Source organism: Notamacropus eugenii, chromosome 6 (genome assembly GCF_028372415.1).
Source record: "Notamacropus eugenii isolate mMacEug1 chromosome 6, mMacEug1.pri_v2, whole genome shotgun sequence".
NCBI classification, from domain to species: domain Eukaryota; kingdom Metazoa; phylum Chordata; class Mammalia; order Diprotodontia; family Macropodidae; genus Notamacropus; species Notamacropus eugenii.
This window is the reverse complement of record NC_092877.1, coordinates 337,648,327-337,675,298: the sequence shown is the minus strand read 5'-3', so window position 1 is coordinate 337,675,298 and position 26,972 is coordinate 337,648,327. Positions and strand designations below refer to the sequence as shown.

Below are 26,972 nucleotides of genomic sequence, written 5' to 3'. Positions count from 1 at the left end.
GCTAGATCTTGTGTTATCCTGATTGTATTTCCACAGTACTTGAATTGTTTCTTTCTAGCTGCTTGCAATATTTTCTCCTTGACCTGGGAATTCTGGAATTTGGCCACAATATTCCTAGGAGTTTCTCTTTTTGGATCTTTTTCAGGTGGTGATCGGTGGATTCTTTCAACATTTATTTTGCCTTCTGGTTCTAGAATCTCAGGGCAGTTTTCCTTGATAATTTCTTGAAAGATGATGTCTAGGCTCTTTTTTTGATCATGGCTTTCAGGTAGGCCCATAAGTTTTAAATTGTCTCTCCTGGATCTATTTTCCAGGTCAGTTGTTTTTCCAATGAGATATTTCACATTCTCTTCCATTTTTTCATTCTTTTGGTTTTGTTTTGTGATTTCTTGGTTTCTCATAAAGTCATTAGCCTCCATCTGTTCCATTCTAATTTTGAAAGAACTATTTTCTTCAGTGAGCTTTTGAATCTCCATTTCCATTTGGCTAATTCTGCTTTTGAAAGCATTCTTCTCCTCCTTGGCTTCTTGAACCTCCTTTGCCAATTGAGTTAGCCTTTTTTTCAGGGTGTTATTTTCTTCAGCATTTTTTTGGGTCTCCTTTAGCAGGGTGCTGATTTGTTGTTCATACTTAGCTTGCAAGTCTTTTATTGCTCTTCCCAGTTTTTCCTCCACCTCTCTAACTTGATTTTGAAAATTTTTTGGGTTCCTTATGACCTTTTCCCAGAACTGATCCCATTGAGTGGGCTGGGATGTAGAAGCACTGACTTCCGTGTCTTCCCCTGATGGTGAGCACCGCTCTTCCTCATCAGAAGGGAGGGGAGGAGAAACCTGCTCACCAAGAAAGTAACCCTCTATAGTCTTGGTTTTTTTCCCTTTTCTGGGCATTTTCCCAGCCAGTGACTTGAGCTCTGAATATTCTCCTCACACCCACCTCGCCTCCTGATCCTCCCAGCCAGCGTTTGGGGTCTGAGACTCAAATGCTGCTCCCCAGCCTCAGGGCTTTGGGTGGGGGCAGGGCTGCTGTTCAGTGTGAGATTATGTTCAGGTGCTCAGGTGGGGGCAGGGCCGCCTCATGGGCTCAGTTCCCTCAGGGGGTTTATGCGGAGACCTTCAACAATGGATCCAGGCTCCTGCCTGCTTGGGGAGCCCTGGTCTGCTCCCGCCTCCGCTGTTGCCTCTGGAGGGGGCCTGAGAATGGGGGCACCCCACTCCCCTCTCGACCCACCAAAGAGACCTTCTCACCTACCCCCGTCACCTGTGGGTGGAGGGACCCGCTTGGCCGTTGGAGATCCCGTCCCTGAAGTCCGCTCGAATCTGTTCCTCTAGGTGCTGGGGCCAGTGCAGGGCTGGGCTGGGCTCCGCGTCCATAGCGCGACGGACCTTTTGCGAGAGGTTTGCAGGTCCCTCTGGAACAGAGATCTTATCCGCTCCACTGTTACGTGGCTTCTCCTGCTCCCGAATTTATTGGCGGCTCTTTGCTACAGATATTTCATGGGCTGTGGGTTCAGAGCTAGCGTATTTGTGTGTTTCTACTCCACCATCTTGGCTCCACCCCCTGAGGATTACTCTTAAAATAAACTTTTCTAGCCAGCTCTCCTCTGAGTCAGAGAAGGACTCATATCATATCCCAGAACTCACTGTATCTTGGCACATGGCAGCTCAGAGTTTTGGCAGGAAATCTTGGCAAAATATGGCAGACAGTAAATTCCATAAATTAATCAAAAATGTGTTGGGGAGAATTGGCTTGAGAATAAGAAAGAAGACTTTTCATCTTTCCATTAAAGATAACTTTATTTCCTTTGTTGCTATATAGAGATCTAAGCCACATTTACTTTGGTTAATTCAGCAAATATACATAGAAAAATTAAACTTATGAATATTTCAGGTAATTTTTAGAAAAAACCTTTTTTTAGTTTTCAACATTAACTTTTATAAGAGTTTTAGTTCCACAAGTAATTCTTAACAACCTGATACAATATGTAGTCAATTCTGAATTATGAATGGAAGCACAAATTAATAAGAAGCTTAAATGGTAGATATATATTTTAAAATTTTAGCATTATTTTTGGTAGGGGGGAAGAAAAGGATGTATGGGTATATTTGACGTTCTGAGAATTTCCAATGCGATAACGAAACTATGATGGGAAAATGTGTTTCTAGGTATTAAGAGCACTGAGAAAGAATGTGAGCTTTGTCACTAATTAGCTACATGACATGGCAATTGGTTTCATTTTTTTGGCTTCCATTTCCTCGTCAGTTATATGAAAAGGTTAGACTAAATGATCTTTAAGGTCATGGAAAACTCAAACAATCTCTGAATCTAAATTTTTTTGTGGAACCCACTCCATGCAGGGAAGAGATAGCAGGCACTCCTAGACTAGCATAAAGCAGTAACATCATCTATCTATCTATCTATCTATCTATCTATCTATCTATCTATCTATCTATCTATCTATCTATTTATCTATTTATCTATCTATCTATTATCTATCTACCTATCTATCTGTATATATGTATGTATATATGAAAATAAACACTATCAGAATCTAAATCATCTTTGCAGAATACTAAGGGACAGCCCTTTCTTTTTGACTACAGCTTTTTCTTTAGCAGGGAAAGGGATCAAAGGACCTTTGTTTTTCTTGATTCATCTCTGTACTATGTACTATGGCAAGCAAAAGCTAACTGGGTTAGTGAGAGAATGCATAAAGGAATTACTTGAATGGAGTTATTAAGACTTGAGGATGAGAATTCTTCAAGCAATGAAGATAATCCATCAGGAGCTAACTGGGAATACTATGGAAGTTACATATATCCATTAGAATGAAAGGGGAATTAATTGGGCTTATTATAGAATGGAAAAAATCTTTACAAAGGATTCTTGAGGATATACTTGGCAATAGATTTGATAGCCAACATGGTCTCTTTACAGGTTGCCTTTATCTGAGACTCTGGGAGGAGGAAACCAAATCTTCCTCTATCTCGGAGCTCGAAAGCAAATGAACGCATGATGCCCATGTCATAAGCCCAGTCTACAGATGAGCCTGAGGTTGGATCTGTAAAATATAAGCATTACATTAGAGGGGATTATTAATATTTTTTCCCAAAGAGGACATTTACTGGAGCAAAGTTAGATATTAAAAATATATATATAATATATTTGTGTGTATACACATATACACACATATGTATATCCATGTTTGTGTATATATATGTTATTCACTACATTAATGATGGAGAATGCTGGTATACCCCACATGTTATCTAAGCAATGTTATTAGTATATGATAACCAAACTCTACCTTACCATCCCCAAATACTGGAGTAATAGTAGCATTGATCAGGCAACTGAAGTGTTGAGGTATAATGGATGGTCTAACTAGATGCTTTGGATAGTCTCTGTAAGGTTATTTTGCCCAGTATCTTGTTTAGGCAGAACCAATTGGTAACAACAGGCAAGATATACTTTTAGTGCCTCAAGTAATACAAATAGGACAACCTTTTAGACATTCTTGATATGTGGCTTTGACTCCTTTCTACACAGTCATGTGTATACACAGACACACACACATGTGTTGACTGACATTGAAGAAACCATAATTTTTAAATATTTAATCTACACCAATATTAAAATAAATGCATATTCCCTGAGCCTATGTTAGACGGATAAGAAAGGGAAGTAGTTTATGAGTGTAGAAGTGAATGGGGATTGATATACACTAGGGGTTAAAAGCTGGTCAGTTTATAGGCAGCTAGGTGATGCCATAGTGCACAGAGTGCTGGACCTGGAGTCAGAAAGACTCATTTTCCTGAGTTCAAATCTGACCTCAGACACTTACTATCTATGTGACCCAGGGCAAGTCACTTAACCTTGTTTTCCTCAGTTTTCTCATCTGTAAAATGATCTGGAGAAGGAAATGGCAAATCACTTCAGTATCTCTCAAGAAAACCCCAAATGGGGTCATGAGGTATTGGACACAACTCAATGACAACAACAAAAACTGATCAAAATTGTTTGCCGGCATAAGGGGGTTAAGAGAAAATATAAAAGGGGAAGCCAGCAAGCATCGTTTGTCAGCTATGTGCCAGGCTCTGTGCTAAGTACATTGTTTTTGTTGTTTTTGAAGCAGTGGGGGTTAAGGGTCTCACCCATGTTCACATAGCTAGTTAAGTATCTGAGGTCATATTTGAACTCAGGTCCTTCTGATTCCAGATCCGATTCTCTATCCAGTGCTAAGTACTTTTTACAAATATTGCTTCATTTGGTCCTTACAACAACGCTAGGAGATAGATATCATTATTATCCCTATTTTATGGTTGAGGAAACTGAGGCAGACAGAAGTTAAGTGACTTGCCCAAGATCACACAGCTAGTAAATGTCTGAGGCTGAATTTGAACTAAGGATAAAACAAAACAAAACAAAACTGGTTAGAGATAATTTGTAGAGACCATTCACTTAGATCACAAAGATTTCATGGGATCATAGATTTTTGTGGATGAAGGATCTTTAAAGGCCATTTGACCCAGCTCCCTCATTTTATAGCTAGTAAAACTGAGGGATGAAGTGATTTGTCTGGGGTCTCCCAACCAGTAATTCAGGAGGAATTTAGACCCAGGTTCTTTGTTTCTGCATTCACCACTGTTGGTACTGGGGCACATTGCCTTCACTGGAGTCATTAAAACACACACACACACAACCCTGGGCATACCTAAGTCATAATATATGATGCTGGGCATTCCTGACTTCAGGTCCAGGACTCTACCCATTGAATCCACTAGCTGCCTGAGCAAGAATCATAGAGGGCTGAGAGGGTCTAGGTAGAGTACGATGTGCATAATGGGAAGCTGATGAGAAAGGATGAGAAGAGGGAGCAAATGAAGCAGTTTTAGAGGACACAGGGAAATATTTATTCAAGAATTATGGGATGTACATCAATGAAGTCATATATACCATTTATTAATGACCCAGAGCAAGTTACTTAACCTCATTTTCCTTGAATATGCACATACATATGGGGAGGGAGGGAGGGAGGCAGAGAGGGAGAGAGGGAGAGAGGGAGAGAGAGAGAGAGAGAGAGAGAGAGAGAGAGAGAGAGAGAGAGAGAATCTACTAAGATTAATTTAAGGTTAAGATCTGAGAGAAAATATCTTTATGGATAAAAGATCAAATGTATAAAATCAGTTAAACCAAGGAAGCATATAACCCCTCATCTCCCTTATGATCAATCCAATAATCTATTTATTTAACTGTGTTCCTTAGGAGCTTGGCTTCCAAAACACAATCCATCAAACTCCACAAATACCCTTTGAAGATAGGAACAGCCTTCAAAGAAAATCATTAAATAAACAAGGCCTGAGGCAAGGAAAAGAAGCTAAAGATTGAACTCCCAATAAATGTTTGGTGTTGAGGAGGATAAAAAAGTAAAGTGTCCGCACATACAAAGTCTGCTGATTTGTAGCCCCTTGATGGATATTATCTGATTTATAACAAGAATCATACGACTGGTGACTGAAAAGTCTTAGTGCTGTTCGACTCTTAAATGGATTAAAAATCCATTATGACTTTTAGGGTACTCTGCACTTCACTCCTTCAGGGAAGCTATGATGTACATTCCATAATTCTTGAATTTATATTTCCCTCTGTCTTTTGAAATTCTTCACTAACTCCCTCTGGCCATTCTTTCTCATCAGCTTTCCCACTTTGCAGATTGTACTCTACCTAGATACTCTTAGCCTCTATAATTCTCATTCAGGCAGCTGGTACATGCAGTAGGTAGAGCAGTGGACCTGGAATCAGAAAGACCTGAGTTCAAATGTAATCTCAGATATTAACTAGCTTTTTGACTCTGGGTAAGTCATTTGACCTTATTTTCCTCAACTATAAAATGAGGATAATAATAGCACCTATGTTGCAAGGCTGTGGTGAAGCTCAAATGAGATAATCTTTGTGAAAACACTTAGCACAGTGCTTAGCACATAGTAGGCTCTACATAATTGATTATTCTTCTCCCTCTTCCTTTCAGGTCCTACAAGTTTGACATAGACTGATAGTAGAGTAGCTGACATCTACATAGAACTTGAGGGTTAACTAAGTGCCTTACATGTTTCATTACATGTAATCACAACAGCCCTATAAAGTAGGGACCACTGATGAAATGATGGTCACAAAGGCTAAGTGACATATGTACAAATGCCTATGACTTCTGTCCTACGTCATTACTCATCCAGGCTATGGATGTTAAGATGGCTTGAGTAGTGGTGTGTGGGTGGGTATCTTTTTTGGAAAACCTTGGCCAGTTTCTTTCATGGTGGTCCCAGTTGGCCTTAACCACTAATTTCTAAAAACTGTTGGGATTTCCAAGGAATATAGAGAGCATCTTTATTCCACAAGGAATAACTTCCATTTTGTGAAATTTTCCATTTGGATTAATAGTACTAGATGGAGAAGATATACATTAATGGTAGGCAGTCATTTGTGGCAATTTTCCCCTAATAATGCAGTGGAGCTGAGAGTAATCTCTCACCTTTTATGATACACAGTGGCAATTGTTACATTTTTCCAAACCTTAATTTGCAAAGAAAAACCATGAAGGCTGAAAACAAGGGCAGACTAGAGAGGCAGCTACAGAAAATATGCATCGTTCCAGATAGAATAGGAGGAATGTAACCTGCAGCTTCTCCTTTATCTACCTATGTGTTTGCCTCCTCATCAACAAAGTCACACATTCTAGTGCTACTAAAGTCCATCAATTGATTGGCCTTTCATGGACGACAGCAGCACAGAAAGGATAGTGGAGGGGTCCTTAGAGGTTATCTGGTCCAACTCCTCATTTCCAGAAGAGGAAAAAAGATTGGTTAATCAATAAACATTTATTAAGCAAGAACTAAATATCAAACAATGGGCTAAAAACTAGGGATAGGGATACGAGAGGAAGAAAAGATAGTCCCTGCCCTCAAGGAACTCACAATTGAATGGGGAAGACAATACAGATACTTATCAATGATCAGTGAAGGACCAGGGAAGTTGTGACTTGCCCAGAGCCAAAAGGGCAAGCAGTGGATATGGAATGTGAACCTGGGTCTTATGATTTCCAAATGTGGCGCTCTTCCTATTACATTTGTAAATTTGTAATGAGAGAGTGCCTGCTTATTCTCAAACATTTGTAGAGAGTAGGACACCATTGATTGGGTACATTTTAAATTTAATGGTGTTCTTATTTAAGGATCTTTTTTTATTAGGAGCTATTACCAAATCAAAAAACTATTTGCCCAGTAATAACTTATTATTGTATTTATGCTTATTTGATTGGAAATCTACTTATTGCTTTTTAGAAACCTCTTTTTTGAGATTCTGAATCATCAGGGAGAGAAGTTAAATAGATAAATATAGGAGCATATTGAGAACAGATCTCCAGAAAAACCTAGTCTATTGATCTGATGGTTTTTAGTGCAATATATTTAAATCCTAGTTCCATCATTAAATAAATGTATAACCTTGGGAAAATCACTTTACTTCCCTGGCTTTTAGTGATTTTATTAATTTAAGTGTTCTTAACCTTTTTCTTTGGGAGGGCATATCATTCTCCTCACCCCAACGCTGACCATGGCATTCTGGTGAAGCTCATGAACTCCTTTTTAAATGCACTGAGTAAAATACATAAGATTACAAAGGAAACCAATTATATGAAGACAATCATAAAATAATTTTAAATTTTTTAAAAATTAAAATACTAAAATAATATTAAAAGAAATAATTTTAAAAATGAAAATAATTTTAAAAGTAACTTTTCCCATTCAGATTTATGGTCCCTCTTGAAATCTGTGGATTCTAGGTTAAGAACCCTTGGAATAGCTGCTCTTCAAGGTTCTTTATAACTCTAAATTTGATGATACCTTAAGTGACAATAAGACTATTAGTGATATATCTTTCATCGGCAAGGCATAAAACTTAGAAGAATGTTGGGCCTTTCATACCTGGCATCGTAGTGTGGTATCCCAGTAAGCCAAGGTTACACATTGAGTAGTGTCAACTTCATGAGCAAGACTTTATCTCTATATGAGATCTTCCTTTGGTCCACTTTACCTGTATCTGTGGGTTTAGTTTCACCCTGGGTCATGAGTCAGTTTGGGAGGGGAAATATAAAGACTCTTGAGTCCCTAACTCATATGGTATAATGCTTAGTAGAATAACTGGCACATGGTATGATCTTAATATGCTACTTGTCTGATTTATCAGGGTGTTATAATGGTTAGACTACTGGATTAGAGTTGGGGAGATCTGGGAGAAAACACAACTTCAGTTGTTGTTGTTCAACCTTCATTCACAAAGGAGTTCATAACATCAGGAAGGTGATGCCATGATAGCAAGTGAATTGGATTTAAGTGAGGGAAAGCTGTGTGAAGTCAATGGCCTCACCATCTCCCCCAGAGTCATCTGGATCCAGTGGCTAGACATAGATCAGGACAACTGGAGATGGCCCTCGGGATTGAGACCTGTTAAAGACCTTCACTACTTCCATTACTATCTATCTGAATAGCCCAGAGCATGTTATATAACCTTATGTTTTGCATCATCTCTAAGTCTCCTTCTCAAAATCTGGACCCTATGATACAAACCAGTGTATTTCCCAGTAGGGTCCCTGGGTCATTACCCTAGGTGGTTCTCTGGTTCCTCTAAGACTAAGGTTTCTTTTCATTCTCACTTATCTTCTCCTTGTACCCCACATATGTCTTTGTATTTGTAAAAATTAATTTTTTATGGCACTTTAAGGCTTGCAGATTGGTTTCCCTATGCTATATCATTTGATCTTCAAAAAACCCCTGTGAAGTAGGTGTTATTATTTCCACTCTACAAATGAGGAGACTGAAGCTGTGACAGGAAAAAATACTTAGGTTCACACAGCTAGCAAGTGTCTGAGGTAGGATCTGAATTTAGATCTTTCTGTCTTCCACTATTGACTTCCACTTCTGGGCATCCACTGTACCTCCTATCTACCAAGAATTTGCATTTCCAGGCAATAGTGTTCATAATGGAATCATGTTTTCTATGTTGACTCTCCTATAGAATGTAGGTTCCTTAAGGGCAGTGACTATTTAATTTTTGCTTTTGTATCCCCATATCCTAACAGTGCCTGGCATATAATAGGCACTTAATAGTGCTTAGTTAGAAAATAGGCACATAAGGCTTTGAACTTGGAGTCAGAAAAAATCTAACTTTATTGCCCTCTTTAAACACTTACTACAATATGACTCTGGGCAAGTCACTTTAATACTTTGTGCCTCAGTTTCCTCATCTGTAAAATGAAGGAATTGGACTAGGTGGCCTCTAAGGTCAACTTCTGGTTCTAAAAATCTGTATTCCTGTGGTTTCTGTTCTTCTTGGAGTTAATCTTGGATTATCAACTAGAGACAGAATTTCCTGTTTACATAGATACTGTAACACAAACATTGAAATACAACGATTTATGTCCACAGATGGGTAGAGACCGGACCTGTGATTTCATTGTTATAGGAAACTCCAACATGAGGAAACTATCTCTACCAATGTAGGTTGGCACCTAAGGCATGGAGAAGATAAGTGACTTGTCTAGGGTCACACAGTATGACAGGACTTGAATCCAGGCATTTCCGACCAAAAGACCAACTCTCTACCCACTATGCCATGCTACCTCTCACATGCCCACTTATTAACAAAACAAAATGACTCACAAATTGTTGTTGCAATGGGTCCATAGACATATTGTGTTTCATATCGAGTTGCTAAAGCTTCTGTGGCAATTCTGGAAATTTTATGCTGGAGGAAAAAGAAAAGAGAAAATGGAAGATTAAGTCTGTTTTTACTTAGCATCCAAACAGCTGATCAATTCAGTGAAAAAAACTCTTAACAGGTGATTTGACACAGTGGAGATTCACCTAGAATATTTTCCAATAGCACAATGCTAACACAACCAAAGTATCAAATGATTTCTATTTATTAATTTCACCCACATTAACTTCTCTCTTCTCCACCTCTCAGTCATGTCAGGAGGCAATGCAGAGAAGTATCTTATTTCATTTCTTCTTTTCAATAGTAATTTATAATGGGAGTAGAATGTTTCTTTTCTCCTCCTTTCTTTGTTGCAGCAAGTCATAATAGAGAGGAGAATATCGTCATCCTTCTTAGCAGCGGATGGCAATAAAGAATATTCCAGCTTCTTATTGGCCAACCAGTCTTCATAGAAACAAATGACAGGAAAGAGAGAAAGAGAGAATTGGGGTCTTCAGCATGCCTCTGAGATCTGTCCTTTCCCTTCTAACACTTTATTGTTACAAATCAAATTCTTATCTTCTGTCTATAATTGGATAAATTACATTTGTCCTGTAATCATAGGACAGAATCGTAGAACAGTTCTGGTGTTCCTATTTCCTAAGTTATTCACTGAAAAGTTGTACAATTCTTAGATTTTTCATATGCAAATCACTGAAATAAACTGTGTTCTCCAATATTCTCTAGTTTGTCTTACACACATAGCAGATGCTATTTCAGAATGCTGAATGAGACTTAACTCAGTAACTTAGAAGCTCTGAGCAGAATTATGCCCCACACAAGTGAGCTATCAGGGCAGACTTAACAACTACTTTTCTCAGAAGCAGACACGCCCTAGTCAAGGGAATAGTCAAGGGTCAGCTCCTTACATACAAATGTGAAGAATGAATACAAGGTAGTTTTAGGAGAGAGGGCATTAACAGTCCCCCCCTTAACCCCGTCCCTCCCTAGTCATTGAACCTTTCCTTGAACAAAGAACATTTAAGCAAAGCCAACTGACACAGCGTGACAATGTTTAACAATGTGCGCCATATTTCACATCTGTTGTTCCTTACCTCTCCAGAGAGCACTCAGACTGTGATTATTCACTACAGTTCATCAGAGTTCAACTCCTTTTTGTGTAGTTATCAATTATATTATTGTGACATTGTGAACATTGTTCTCTTGACCCCAATACCCTTTCTATTGTGCCATACTGCCTTAATCACATATGTTGGAGTTCCCAAATAGAGAAGATCAAGAAAGATTTCAAGAAGATGATTTGAGCTGAGTCTTGGAGGAAACCAAGTATGCCAAGAGGCAGAGGTGGGGAGGGAGTGCAATCCAAGGACGGGGGTACACCCAACGTAAAGGTGTTCCTTGTTCTCACCCAGTGCAGTCTTCCTTGCTTAATCTTTCTTACATCTTCAGAGCCTTCTGAACCCCAGAGATGCTGCTTTTCTCTAACTATGGGCCCAAAGTAGGTGGGATGAAGGAATTCTTTCTTCCTACCTTTTTGTCCCTCTTGTTTTCTTGTCAATCCTTCAACATCTGCTACTTTTTGCCATCTATCAAAGTGTCCTGTAGTTATGGAACTGATGTCATGGGTGCTTCTTTCACATTACTATTATGAACTAACACTACCACTGCTTCTCCCTCAGAGGAATGAGTTTCATCCTATTTGTAAATGCTTCAAGAGAGCAGCATCTGTGAGATGTGACTCATTACTGGAAAGGAGCAGTGCAGAATACTGTTACTCTCACCTTCAGGAGCTTTCTTAGGTTTTTTATGTATGACAGTATGTTTGTACATAGTCAACAGGACAAGTTACTGTATTTTCCCCCAGTCAATTACTGTACAAAGATCTCTGTAAGTGCTTTGATTTTGCCAAGAGTATTTTGGGTATGTGTATATGCACATCTTTTTTCCCACCAGTAGTCTCCTTTTGAATGAAGTTCCAGCTCTATTAGTTGGATAAATCTTTTTCATAATCATGGATTTAGAGCTGGAAGGAGTTTCAGTGACCATCAAAGACAATGTCCTTATTCTACAGATGAGGAAACTGAGGCCTAGAAAAGCTAAATGACTTTCTGAAGGTCACACAGCTAATAAGAATCAGAGGTAAGAATTGTATACAGGTCCTCTGACAGAGAAAAGGGTCTTTTCACATATGTTGCTATGAATTTAATATTGCCAATTTCCTTGACCAGAAGTGGTCTAGTGCATATAATAATGATAGCATTAATTGTAGACTGTACAATTTTAGCACCTACTGAACACCTAGCAACATGTGAGCTAGAACTGGTGGCTGGGGCTAGAATTATGCATCACTGTATTTTCACAATCTAACATGATAAATTGCCATACTATAAATTATGTGCCAGTCATGTCTGACTCTTCCTGACCCCATTTGGGGTTTATTTGGCAAAGATATTGGAGTGATTTGCCATTTCCTTCTCCAGCTCATTTTACAGATGAGGAAACTGAGGCAAACAGGGTGAAGTAACTTGCCCAGGGTCACAAAGCTAGCAAGTGTCTGAGGCCAGATTTGAACTCAGAAAAATGAGTCTTCCTGACTCCAGACCCAGAAATCTATCCACTGCACCACTTTTTGTTTTCAATCATGTCCAACTTTTTGTGGCCTCTTTTCAGGCTTTCTTAGCACAGATATTTCCTTCTTAATACAGTCATTTTCTTCTCCAGCTCATTTTATAGATAAAGAACTGAAGCAAACAGGGTTAAGTGACTTGTCCAGGGTCACACAGCTAGTAAGTATCTGAGGCCAAATTTGAACTCAGGTCCAGGCTCAGCACTCTATCTACCTGGCTGCCCAATACTACAAATACACACCTCAAAATATACCCAACAGTTCAACTAAATTGGGGATTTTCACATACTGAGTCATTGCCCACAACCAGCGATTTTGTCTATGCAAGGAGCTGTCAGCGTCTTAGAACTCCCTGTGCCCACATAGGTTAGCACCTTCTCCAAATCTTACATTCTTAGAGTTTCCCAGAGCTCAGGGTGGGGAAAGTCCTGGCCAAGGGTTACATAACTAGGACAGCTAGGAGGTAACATTGAACTCAGGACCTTCTGACTTTGTAGCTGGCTCTTTATCTACGATGCTCCACTGCCTTTTGTAAGAGCAGCGATTTTAATAGATGCTCATAACAAGTACTCATGTCTCCAAGCTGTGAGGAAGCAGAAGCTTTTAAAACACAGACACTGTGTAGAGGAGGCCAGAGAAGAGGGGGAAGAGAATGAGGTGATAGCATCCCAGATGTCCTGTCTACTCCAAGAATTGGAGGATGCTTGCAGGGAGTCTTCAAAGCATGAGCTTATGCCCTAATACTTTCATTTAACTGCAAAAAAGCAGCAGTCTTCTCCATTTATTTGCTATAGTCCTTGGAACATTAAATATAAAAGAATAATAGCCGGATAGTGAGTTATGTCAGGAATTTTTTAAAATGTCATTGAAAAATACGAGTTGAGTAAGATAATAATGAAAGAGAATGAGGGAACAACGGTGAGACAGTGTGTGATGTTGGGCAGAGGTATGAGACTCGAGGCCAGCAAACCTCCCGATGCTGCCTGAGTCTGATTGAGACGTAACTGGGAAATAGCTAACAAAATAAATAAACATAGGATAAAACACAGATAACTTTACTCATACTCTCATGTTTACAGATGTATTTACATTTGAAAACTAAGTTGATATATGGCTATTGGGGATCCTTTCATAGGGAATCCACTGGTGAAGTGCCCAGAGGGCTGGTCTTCAAGTTGGCTAGACCTGAATTTTGCTCTCAAGGGTGCCATTACTGTTTTTTTGCTGATGATTCTCAAATCTGCTTATCCAGCCCCAACCTTTCTGCTGACCTCTGATCTTGCATCTCCAGCTGCCTTTTAGACATCTTGAATTGGATGTCTTATTGACATCTGAAATTTACCATGTCCAAAACAGAATTCATTATCTTTTCTCCCAAATCCTTCCTCCTATATAGATGACTTAATGTACTCCTTGAAATCTTCCTGTCCACTTAGACTGATGTGCCAAGGAGACACTAACATCCCCTTAGAGTAGGCATGATTGGTTTAATCTCTCCTTTTTACGTGTGGGCAGAATTTGACCCCAGTTGTGATAGGATGGGACACATTAAGGGTTCACAAGGAGATTAGGTATACAGAACCCTGTGGACTTTATTTCTTATCCTAGAAAAGTATATATAAATTTATATGTATGTTCATGTATATTTTTCTTATATGGGTATATGTGTTTTTCTCTAGCACCTGTGAGTATTTCAATTTACTAAATGAGTTATTTTTCAAAAGTTTACTTTAATGGTATGTATATTTACATGTGGTATATATACATGTTTGCATATATGGTTATACATGTATGTATATGTGCAAATATGTACATGCACAGTTCATTTTTATAGGTTTGAGAACACACATTTATATGATACACACAGACACGTTTATGCACACACAATGCACAGTGTAACACAATATATGTGTGCACACATATATATGCTTGCATACTCATATCATCAAAGTAAACAAAAAATATCTCATTTAATAAATTCTTGAACTTTCATGTACAAGAATCACAGGTGTTAGAGAAAAACATTATACTAATATGATATCACATAATATATACAAATACAAATGTATATGTATATACATGTCACACAGATATGTGTATATGTTTCTCATATACACATGAGAAAATATATGTGTGTAAATTCTCACATTCACATATACAAGAATCAGGCTATTGAGAAACATATATACATGCATATGCATGTATATATACCTCTAGATATATATATATATATACACATGTTTCTCTAGAACCTGTTATTCTTATATATGTTAACATTAGAATGATCAAGTCAGCTATTTTTTAAAAAGTTGTCTACTATCATGTTATCTGTTTAAATAGAATGAAAAACCACCACCAATAGTATTTAGTTCAGGGAAGGTAATCCATCTTTAGCTAGGCATCTGAATAAAGATTTTCAGGGCTTTTTCTTTGAGAAGAGGTTATATATCATTTCAAGTTGACTGCAAGAATACAAAAGGACATTACTGATATTTGTGTATCACTTTGAAGTTTACAAAGTCCTTTCCTCAGAACACCCTTTGAAGGAGATAGTGTAGGAAATTTACTTCCAGTTTTCAGATCTGGGATTGAACTTTAACTCTGTGACTCTAGGTAAGTGTGAGGCAGCTATATAGCACAGTGGATGGAATCTGATGGGTCTGGAGTCAGGTGAAGGAAACCCTAGTTCAAATCTGGTCTCAGATACTTCCAAGCCATGTGACTCTGGACGAGTCACTTAAGCCTGTTTGCCTCAATTTCCTCATCTGTAAAATGAACCAGAGAAGGAAATAGCAAACCATTCCAGTATCTTTGCCAAGAAAACCCCAAATAGGGTCCTAAAGAATCAGACATGACTGAAATGATTGAATAACAGACACAACTGGTAAGTCTCCCCTTAGAGTCTCGTTTTGTTCATCTGTAGAATAAGGATGATATCACTCCTGATATTTACCTCGGTGTTGTGAATGTATGTGAAATGCTTTGTAAACTTTAATGTGCTCCATTAGGATTCATTACTATAAATCTAATTAAGTGTCAGCTTGGTTGCATTGGCTTCTACTCCATTCCACCTCAGAGAATGCTTGAATCTTTCTGTGTTATTTTATAGTAAGTATCTCTCTAGGTCACTTCACATTTAAATAAACCTTTGTCAGGTGGAAAATTAAAATAAGGTTCCTTCTTTTGTCATAAACATTAACTTCACTGTTGCTTTGTTTATGAAGCTTTGTTAATAAAGACTGGGTCAGAGGACATTGGTGTTAGAAGTGTGCATATTGGAGATATCATTTAAAAAAAAATAACCTACCAGTTCTTTATCATTCGGTACTGGGACTTTGGTGTAGCCATAGGGAAACATGAGCATCTGGGAGTAGGCATGGACAGACACATAGGCTTCAATTGAATAAATGTGTCTTTGAATGAAGTCAACCACAGCTTTAGTCTCTTTTTCAGACTCCGGTGCCGTTCCCTTATAGATTTCACTGCAAGGGTTGTTTGATCCAAGCAAAGCTGTAAAAAAAAGAAATAAAAAGGCTCAAAGGATGGGGGTCATTTGTAGTCTGTCCTCTATCAGCACAGTTTTCTTTCTATCATTCTGATCCTCTTACACCTTATTGCCCTCCATTTACTCTGTGATCCAGTGACTGCAGGTTTTGCTGGGCCTCACACACAACACACCATCTGACTGAACGTTTTCACCAGCTGTCCTCTCATTGCCTGGAATGCTCTTCCTCCTAGTTTCCCTGTTTCTCTGGCTTCTTTCAAGTCTCATTCAAAGTCCTGCCTTCTGTATGACATCTTTCCCAGTCTTCCTTAATTTTAGTGCTTTCCCTCTGAGACTTCCCCTATCCCCCTATCTATATCTTGTTTGTACACAGTTATTTTTCTGTTGTCTCTCTGGTAGACTGTGAGTTTCTAGAGAGCAGGAATGTTTTTTGTTTGTTTGTTTTGAGTTTGGCCTTTGTATCCTCAGTGACTGGGACATGATAGATGAATGCTATCTGACTGACTGACTACTAAATGCTTTTAACATTCGGTCTATCTAGGTCCTAACCTCTGCTCTCAGTTATCACTGGAGTCTAATTTTGTATAAATTAGAAGTCATCTAAATACATCAGATTGCAATCATCCTTCTTAGTGCAAAAAAAATCTTTTCTACATTTCAAATATCCTGGGAATTGTGTCCAGAAAAGGTACAAACTTCAGATATGATAGCCTTTCCTAATTAAAATTAACTCATATTAACTTCTTAACATGTCACTTACTTCCTTGTTTCCTTCAGAACATAACTCAAGGGTTACTTAATGCATGAAACCTTTCCAGACAACTCAAACTGCTTTCCTCTCAATATATCTTGCATATATTTTGTATGAGTTTCATATATGCTTTTATCTGCATATACTGCTGCTTCTGATGGAATGTAAACTTTTAGAAAATAAGATTGACTTATGTTTTTGTATATCCAGTGTCTGGCACATAGCATGTGCTTAATAAATGCCTCTTGACCAATGATTGAATTCTAGGTGTGCTAACTTTAATGCTTTTCTGATCAGCCAAACTTAAAAAAGATCTGTCAGTTATTCAAGCAGCTCTGGCTTACCATCATGGAGAATGGATGAGGTTAATTTCAGATGAAAAGAATTTAGCCAGGGTGATCAAGAAAAAAAAGTACTTGGAAATATTTATTTGAAATATATCATTTTGTGACTGGAAATGAGTAAGAAGCACACCAGGTGTATTTGGTTGGAGCCAATCTGAATTTCTAGTATATTGTGTTATTCAGTAAGAGTACTTATCTCTTTGGGGATGTTAGCAAGCTGGAGAGGGGCTGGTACATCACCTTTCCCAAGAGGGATGCTTGCAGGATCCATTAGACCTCTCCAACTTCTCTCCCGGAAAGGAAAAGGGAGCTGAGATCTCATACCAGATTACTGATATTCTGGAACATTCAGACAACTATTTATGCTCAATCTGGACACACATGAGATTTTTGTTTTATTTCTAAGAAATAAAAGGTAGACCACAAGAATACTTGATGTTTTATGTCACCCTTTAAGGTTTGCAAAACACTTCATAAACATTGCCTCATTTGATCCTCATGACAAGCCTCTTAAGGAAGTGCTATTATCATTTTACAGATAAGAAAATTGAGGCTCAGTGAGGTAACCTGATTTGCTCATGGTTATAAAGTTACTAAATGCTAAAAGATGAATTAGAACCAAGATCTCTCTTTGCTCTAAGCCCAGTGTTATCCAAAACACTATGGTACCAGTCCTAAATCAACTAAATAATCTTCACAATACTCCTCTAGAATAGAACTGATTTTCCTTTGTTTTATATAAAAGAATACAATAGTAAAACTGCTTTATTCTTTGTACCCTCATCACCAAATGGTCCTATGTTTTCTTCATTCTTGTGCCTCTGTCCTCCATATATGGAATAGCCTTCTCTAGTTGAGTCTGTTGATTTCCTTACCATTGCTTAAAGTCCAATTCATTGTCATTTCCTTCCTGGATTTTTAATTTCCAAATGCCCCTTGCCCAACCTCCAGTATCGGTGATGAGATTTTCTCTGGGTTTTGTCTTTGATACATCTAATACACTTATTATGTATATGTTTAATACAATTATCTGAGCTTGTGTCTCATTCCTCTCTTACACTGTAGACAGTAGACAAGGACAAAAAGTTCGTATTTCTGAACTCAGTACCTTTCCTCCTCTTCCCTGTTTACCTTTTTTGCCTCTCTTACCCCCTCTCCCATCCAATACTTAGCACAATGCTCTGTCATCAGGAAAGACAATACATTTTGACTTGAAAATAAGAATAGCGGCAGAACTAATTTCACTCTCTGCTCCTCAACATTGTCCTACAGTTTGTCTTGAAATTGTCTACTACTTACAATGCCATGAGGCGTTAAAATTCCTGTTGAGGTCGATTCCTATGCACCTGGGGTTGGAAGTCTTTGCTCTATTTTTCCTCCACATTCGGTCCTGTGGAATGAAACAATGGATGAACTTAAGTGATCAACCTGCAGTAGTGATTGGATGGTTCTGCCTTCTCTATGAAAGGATCAACAGGACGAATTGAAATCTGTCTGGTTACCAGGTGTTGTGTGGTTATCACAAAGAAAAAAACCCAACCTGATATGGCCTTAGAGGCAATCTATTACATGTGGGAGTATCTTATTAAGTGGATGCTTCATACTTAATTCTGAGTTTCTTTACAATTATTTCTCATTGCTTTACATGGCGATTGCCTTCCAGTTAATTTTTTAAAATACATTCTCCACTGTTACTTTTCATAGGGATGGATACAAATAATTCAGCTAGTTTGGAACTAATAAATATAATACATGACATTTTTTTTAAACTTTGACCATTAGCTTACAGTCATAATTTCATGGGCTCATGGGATCATGGGCTTAGATCTGACAGGGGCCTTTAGAGACCATTTAGTCTTAACCTCCTCATTTTGCAGACAAGAAAGTGAAAATCCAGAGAAATTCAGTAATTTACTCAAGGCCATACAGATTAAGATCTAGGATCTGAGCCCAACTCCTCAGATTCCAAATCCAACAGTTTCCATTCTATTCTACTGCCATGCTTTCTTCTTGCTCTGCTTCTGTAACATGTCTAAATGCCTAAATTATAACCTCTCCTCCCTTTTATTACTCCAAACCCTAGTCTCTGTCTAGGAAATGTAAATGTTTTCCACCTGGGCTATTTTATCTGATTCAAAGTCTTCTCTCTCATGTTCTGTTGGCTTCTTTACATGGAAAATTTCTTGAGCCAAATAATACCAAAGGATATGTTGATTGTTGGCCAGTGTCAGACCAAAAAGCACTCCCAGTGGTAGCCCAATACACACTCTGTGATCAAGTGACTGCCTTGTTGTTCCTCAAATAAGAAATCCTGTTTCTAGACTCTAGGAATTTTCCCTGACTGTCCACCATGCCTGAGACTCTGTCCTCATCTCTACTTTCTGGCTTCCTTCAAGTTCCAGTTAAAATCTCATCTTCTAAGAGAAGTTTTTTCCAATCCCCCTCAATTCTAACACCTTTCCTCTGTTGCTTATTTACGATTTATCCTGTGGGTCATTTGTTTGTTCAGAGTTGTTTGCATGTTGTCTCCCCCATTAGACTGTGCATGCCTTAGGATCAGGAACTGTATTTTAACTTTTTTTGTATCCCCAGTGGTTAGTACAGTGCTTGAGAGCACATAGTAGGTGCTTAATAAATGTTTATTGATTTTTTGTCTCATCTTTACATTTGTTACCCTCCAGTAGGCAGTTAACAAAAGCTTGCTGGTTGGTTGGAAAAATGCCATCATTTGTAGTATTTCATCATTAATAATAACCAAACTCTTTCCCCAATTGTGCATAATAATATATAGTCTAACTGTGTAATGGCACCTCTCTTAGTGGTATTTCAAATTTGTGTCTTTCCTCTCAAAAGAGAAAATTTGTTTCTAGCAAAGATATTGACTATTTGACTGTACAACAACTTGGCACCCCACTTTCCTTTCTACCTACTTTTCCCCTAAGTTGTTTCTCTATTATAATTAGGATAGCTAATATTTCTATGACACCTAGGTTTGCAAAGTGTTTAGTCTTCACAACAATGCTTTTAGGGAGGTGATACAGTTATTCCCATTTTACAGGTAAAGGAACCGAGTCTTAGGAAGATTTGTTGACTTGCTGAGGGTTGCCTAGTTAGTAAATTTCTCACATGGTATTTGAACCCAGGAGTGCCTTATTCGAGGTCCACATTTGGTGCTCCATCCACTATCCCATACTGCCTCTGAACCTTCCTCACTGAAATCTGAAGAACGTTTTTAGAAATGTATTCTGAATCAATTAACTTTAAAAATCTCAAATAATCATGACCTCAGTAACCTAGTATTTGACAAATCCAAAGACCCCAACCTCTTGTCTTAGAACTCATTATTTGACATAAACTTTTGGGAAAACTTGAAAACAACAAGGCACAAACGAGGTGTAGACAAACATCTCATGCCATATCCCAAGATGTAGTCAAAGTGGGTACATAATTTAGACAAAAGAGTGACACCATAAGCAAATTAGAAGAGCAAGAAATGGTCTACTTGTTAGGTCTATGGAGAAGGAAAAAATTCATGACCAAAGAAGAGAAAGGGAGCATTATGAAATGCAAAATATGTAATTTTGTTTATATTAAAAAGCTTTTGCACAAACAAAACCAAGCAGCCAAGATTAGAAGAAAAGCGAAGAACTGGGAAACAATTTTGACAGCAAGTATCTCTGATAAAGGCCTCATTTCTCAAATATATAGGAAACTGAGTCAAATTTATAAGATACAAGCTATTTTCCAATTGATAAATGGTAAAAAAGATATGAACAGGCTGTTTCCAGGTGAAGAGATAAAAGCTATCTATAGTCACATGAAGAAGTACTCTAAATAATTTTGATTAAAGAAATGCAAATCAAAACAATTCTGAGGTACCACCTCACATCTATCATATTGGTTAATATGACATAAAAAGAAAATGATAAATGTTGGAGAGAATGTGGGAAAATTAAGACACCAATGCACTGTTAGTGGAGTTGTGAACTGATCCAACCATTCTGAAGAGTAACTTTTAACTATTCCCAAAGGACAAACAAACTGTGCATCATCCTTTAATCCAGCAATACTACCACTAGGTCTGTATCCCAAAGAGATCATAAAAAAAGGAAAAGGACCTATATGTACAACAATATTTATAACATGCCTTTTTGTGGTGGCAAAATATTGGAAATTTAGGGCATGTCCAATTGGGGAATGACTGAACAAGTATATGGATGTAATGGATTGCTTTTGCATAAGAAATGATGAGCAGGCAGATTTCAGAAAAACCTGGAAAGACTCATATGAGCTAATGCAAAGTGAAATGAGTAGAACCAGGAAAACATTGTACATAGTATCAGCAACATTGTATCATGATCCACTATGAATGATTCAGCTCTTCTTAGCAACACAATCTTCCAAGACAAGTACAAAGGATACCTGATGGAAATACTATCCACATCCAGATAAAAAACTGCTACAGATCAAAGCACACTTTTTCCACTTTATTTTTTTCATGTTTTTTCTTTTGATCTGTTTTATCTTCACAATTGTAACTAATATGGAAATAGGTGTTACATAATTGCACATATATAACCAGTATCAAATTGCCTATCATTTTAGGAAGAGGGGAGGGGATGGAGGGGGAGAGAAGAATCTGAAATTCAAAAGCTTATACAAATGACATAAAATTGGGGGAGAATACTATTTAAAAACTGCCTAAGCATTTTTTGTTAACTCTTAACATGAGAAAATGATAGTACTAATTTTCTACATTTTCTATAGACAGTAGTCTATGTAGTTTTCTCTAGGTAGGCTACCATTATATTTTATCTGCATATTATATTAATCATTATGACAGCTCATTATTACAAATTCTGATCCACAGATCTCAGCTCATATTAGGGCTCTTAAAATGTAATAACTTCATTCAGAAAAACAAGCATAACTGATGTTAGTCTTGTTCCCTAATAATGATGATAGAAAGGTGTCCCATTTCGCAGTGCAACACAGACTCAATTAAAAATAATCACTAATATTTTCAATTCCCTTCCATGGGTACATCAATAAATGATACCTCCTGAGTTCCTACCTTGCATTGTCTCTCAAGGGTTTGTAATATATGGGATACATTGCCTGTGGTTTTTAAAAATATCTCTCTAAAGTACAATGTTTTTAAATTGAGGGTTTTAAATGTTTTTAAGCTCTTTGATCACTTACTCCCATGTTTGTTTTAGAATTGTTTTCCCATTGTTTGGCATTACTAGAATCAGGCAGTATGCATCCAGCCAGAAACATGCTTGCCCCTCAACCCGTAACTGACATTCCTCATGTACCATTCTTACTCCAGAGAGTGAGTTATGTTAACATAAAACCTAAATGAACTTAACAACTTGCTTTACTTAGTATATTCTTACTTATACTTAGTATGCTCGCATTGAATTGGAAACTTCCAAATAGATAGCTATCATACCTTTGTCCAACTCCAGATGTAGCCATCAACGTTGAACACAGGAAGGACATAAAAATTCAGCCTGTCCAAGAGCTTTGTCATAATTTTGTCTTTCCCGTAGGCTCTGGCTGCCTGTAGAGGAGGAAGAAAAAAAGAAATGTAGCACATCCTGACTAACCCAATTTTTAGCAGTTTTCAAATATATAAACTCTTTGAGGACAAACATAGTTTTTTATTTATTATATCCCCTAGCACCTGACATATAATAAGGTATTCAATAAATTCTCATTGAAAGAATGAGTTTCATTGAAGCTAAAATTTGGATTATTTTCATCTGAAATTCCACCCTGGACACAAACAAACATGCTGCAAAGATATCATAACATTCAGAACATTTTTTTACAAAGGTTGTTACATAGTCCTGTCTTGTAAAGTCTCATCGTCAGCAATATGAGATGTTATGAAATATCTGATGACCCAGGAAGAATGGAGATTGCGTAGGAGATTAACAAGTGTTATTAATGCTAAAATGGACTCCCATTTTATAAAATAATAAATTAAAAAAAATAACAGCAACAAATACCAATCCATATTTGTGAATGTAACAATGGGGAGAAATTGGATAGGGTCCCTAGCAGAACTACGGAGAATCATCCAAGGGACAGAAAATGGGGACCATCTGTGGAAAGGTTCAAGGATTTGGAGAGGGGTCAAGAAATTCTTCCATCCAACTGAAATTTTTCCAGTTCTCTGGAGTCAGCTCCAGCCCTCTGCTTCTATGTAGAATGGGAAGTTTGTTCTCACTCCTCTGACTTCCCACACAGGGACACATGCAAACGTGGCCATGGGCTTTGGTACTCTTTGATTTATGCTCTGTTATGGCCTGAAGCAGTGCATCTCACACTGGAAACAGTTCTTCTTGACCTCACATCACCCCAGGGACAAATATTTGTCCTGCACCCAGTGAATTTGCCCCTAAGCACCGTGGAGTTTGCATGCATATGGGATCAATGTGTAGTCAGAGTAATAGCTGGTAGAAATAGATGATGAAGAGATGATAATAGTCAGTGATACAATGGAAACAGCAGTGGGTAGAATAATAGGGGGTTCTATTAGTGATGAGGATTTACTGTGAAAAGATTCTTTAGAATTAGAATGAAAACTCAAGGGAGTATGGAAATTTCTGGGTCGAGGTACGTGAAATGTCTAAAGAGATCAGAGCTTTGTGCTCTCAGCTCTTTGGAAGGAAAGTGACATTTTTGTGGACAATGGTTTGCAAATTGGCAGTGTGTTCTATAGGGCACCATGTTATTATGGCACAAAGTTTCCTTCAGTTTTGTAAACTTCGAGTGTAAGAGAGAGAAGTTTAAAGTATTGTGTCAGTTTTTTCAAATTGAAAATGATGTCGGGTGAGTCTGATTATGTATCTCCTGTCAGTATCAAATCCAAACTGATCTGTTCAGGTGGCATTGCACTTATTTAAAAGGGGCAGATTGACTCAAAAAATGCTAGCAGAATGATGTTCAGAAGTGAGTTTTCAAGAGGTGCAATTTCACCAACCTGATAGACAAACCACTGGCAGAAGGCTGGAGAAATCCACTCCCGCGCATGAGCTCCGCAGTCCATGAAAATGACTCTTCTCTGTCCACTCTTTTTCCCAACCTGTTTTCAGATAAACTTGAGGCCTTATTTTGCATAAAGTTACATATTTAAATATATTTTCTACTTTTTAATTTAGGGATCTGTAACTTGCCCACTGCAGACCTCTCTTTGGTCTGGGTACAATCTTTCTTACTGTACATTTTTTAAAAAATTTAGAAATCTAGGTAATTAGAGAAACAACCCTTTTGACAAGAAAGACAAAAATTGATGAGTGATATAAGCTTTAAACAAACCATTGCCCTCACTGATACCCACTTAATAGTAGGGCCAAAGATTTAATAGGCTTAAGGGATAATTGTGGGGATGTACTGCTATGATTTTGTAGAGAATCATACAATACAGGTGAATGGCCATTAGTATGTATGCAGAATCCATCATTCACTCTTTATTTAAGGCATTCAGCTGGTGCAGTGAATAGAACACTGAATTAGAAATCAAGAAGACCTGAGTTTAAATCTTTCCTCAAACACTTACTAGCTGTGTGACCCTGAGCAAGTCACTTCAGTTTTAGTTTTCTATCAGCGAAATGGGAAAAACAGTAGCATAACAAAAATGGGAAAAATAATAGTGGGGATGTTGCGAGTGCCAGAAATCTTGTTTGTAAAGTACTTTTCCAACCATGGAACGTAGGCTACATACATGCATGCTATTATTATTAATTTGCATTCTTCATCTGCTATTCACTTTAGCTTTCAAAATATTTTTTCTACTATCAGAATTGCCAATGAGATCTCTGGTTGCTTCCTATAGTAATTCTTATTTTAGAATTTTTGTCAGAGAAATGATCATTGATTCTGCTATTTGCTTCTATTTTCCTCCCACCTACTTACCATATTTCTCTTTCCTATCTGCTATTTGTTAGTTGCCCAGTGTCCCTCCTTTCTCTACTGACATAATCTTGTCTGGAAAAGCTATGATAATAAACAATTCAAGATCTTGCTTTGGTTTGTATAATATCAAGCCTTCAATATAACACTTAATCAGACTCTGCCTCAGTTTCCATATCTGGAATGCAGGGTGAAGTAACAATCACCATTTCTTATCTCAAAATATATTAGTGGGTTAAAAATGCAAATGTGGAGGAATTAATATGAACTCTCAAAAAAGCATTTTTTTATTATCTTCCAATTAGCACATACTTTGTAACAAAACAGACACATTTATTTATCTAGAACTGTGATTTCCTCTATGTGGAAAGCTTAAGGTCAAGAAGCTATCACTGATGCACGTCAGCCATTCCTCTGCAATTTATAGTCTAAGAGAGTTAATAAGGAAGTTGAGTGAGCTAGCCAGTCTCACACTTTGTATGCATCAGAGCAGAACTTGAACCCATATCTGCCTGATTCCAAGGCTAGTCCTATGTCCACTGTACCAGTGGTTCTTAAATTTCATTGCCTCAGCACCTTTTTACACTCTTCAAACTTATTGAGGTAGGTCTCCAACGACCTTTTATTTCTATGGGTTATCTCTACTGATATATACTGTATTAGGAATTAAAACTGGTGATTAAAATTTTATTTATTAATTCATCTTGAAATAATAATAATAAATCCATTGCTAGTTAACATGTGATGTATTTTCAATGAAAAATAACTATTTTCCAAAATAAAAAAAAATTAGTGAGAAGAACAGTATTGTTTTACATATTTTTGAAGGTCATTTTAATTGTCTTATTTATCTGGCTTAATAGAGAAGACAGCTGGATTCTTCTAGGTGCTTCTTCATTTGGTGTTTTGGATGAAATAGCTGAAGAAAATCCACCCTTACACAGATATGTCATTGGAACAAGAAAGTTTCAGTAGGCAAACAATGTCGTAACTTTATTATGAAAATAGACTTGACCTCATGCTATCTTTGAAAGGGTCTTGGGCACCCAAAAGGGGGTTCAGACTACACTTTGAGAACCTTTTCTCTAACACTACAATACCTCTCTTAATTGTTGCTTCTCACATCACCTCCATTACCTCCGTCACCACCACCATCATCACCACCATCACCTCCATCACCACCACCACCACCATCACCTCCATCACCACCACCACCACCACCATCCACCTTCACCTTAAGAACAGTTTTTTTACCTTGAGAACATACATTGGATTATTTTCTCCAGTTTTTCCAATTTCAACACAAGAGATCAGCTCAGGAAACTTTTCTGTCATTAGATGAGCCCAAGCAGCAATCTAGAGAGCAGAACTCATTTGAGGTTATTGAAGTACTTTGAGGAAATTCAAAACTATGTAACAAAACAATGTGTATGTTTGTGTATGTGTAATGGTGTACTGAAAAGTTTGGTGATTTTCTTTACACATAGTAACTCTCTCCTGTACCTTGCTCCAGTCATTGTATTTTGAATAGCTGTGTCTGCCAGGAAAATCATCTTTCACATCAAACTGTTTTTCAATTTCTTCTTGCAGATCATAAATCAGGACTCTGTTTGACAGAAGGATGACAAAATACATACTTACTAGAGAAAGGAAAACAGTTATCTTTTATTTGCAGCAATTTTCTCTTCCTTTCCTTCTTACATCAGAATCTGACCACCTTTGCTCCCTTCTTAATATCTTCCCATTCTGTTTTTTAAGCCCCTGCTAACTCTTCTACTCTCACTACCTACGTAGATAATCATAGTCTCCCTCATGGGAGAGAACCTACAAATATTATCAGAACAGTACTCTCAAGTCCTCAGGGTAGAGGTCTGAAGCCAGGTCAGAGTCATCTGAACCAAATGGAGATGCTGCTTCTGAGTTTGCAAATGTAGCCCAGGATGGTACATTGGGGAATCCTGCTGGTGTCACAGAGAGGGATAATAAGTTCACTACTAGCTTTTCAAGACTGGTTTGCTCAAGATATTCAGGTCTAATGTTGACCTTTATCTACAC

The 26,972-nt window shown here is 37.7% G+C and overlaps 1 protein-coding gene and 1 long non-coding RNA gene across 2 annotated transcripts in view; one reads left to right on the top strand and one right to left on the bottom strand.

The window, feature by feature from the left end:
- The first annotated feature begins 2,863 nt into the window (after positions 1 to 2,863).
- Positions 2,864 to 26,972, top strand: part of LOC140510005 (uncharacterized) — a 71,271-nt gene continuing 47,162 nt past the window's right edge. Inside the window, exon 1 of the long non-coding RNA XR_011969037.1 lies at positions 2,864 to 3,051. This is a non-coding gene — a long non-coding RNA (uncharacterized lncRNA). The remainder of the gene's footprint in view (positions 3,052 to 26,972) is intronic.
- CPA3 (carboxypeptidase A3) overlaps positions 2,864 to 26,972 on the bottom strand; it is a 36,057-nt gene continuing 11,948 nt past the window's right edge. Inside the window, exons 4-11 of the mRNA XM_072618248.1 lie at positions 26,421 to 26,523; positions 26,172 to 26,273; positions 23,989 to 24,090; positions 22,450 to 22,560; positions 18,294 to 18,384; positions 15,702 to 15,904; positions 9,711 to 9,795; positions 2,864 to 3,058 (exon numbers count right to left, since the gene is read on the bottom strand). Coding sequence (XP_072474349.1) covers positions 2,871 to 3,058; positions 9,711 to 9,795; positions 15,702 to 15,904; positions 18,294 to 18,384; positions 22,450 to 22,560; positions 23,989 to 24,090; positions 26,172 to 26,273; positions 26,421 to 26,523 — 985 coding nt within the window. The 3' untranslated portion in view covers positions 2,864 to 2,870. The remainder of the gene's footprint in view (positions 3,059 to 9,710; positions 9,796 to 15,701; positions 15,905 to 18,293; positions 18,385 to 22,449; positions 22,561 to 23,988; positions 24,091 to 26,171; positions 26,274 to 26,420; positions 26,524 to 26,972) is intronic.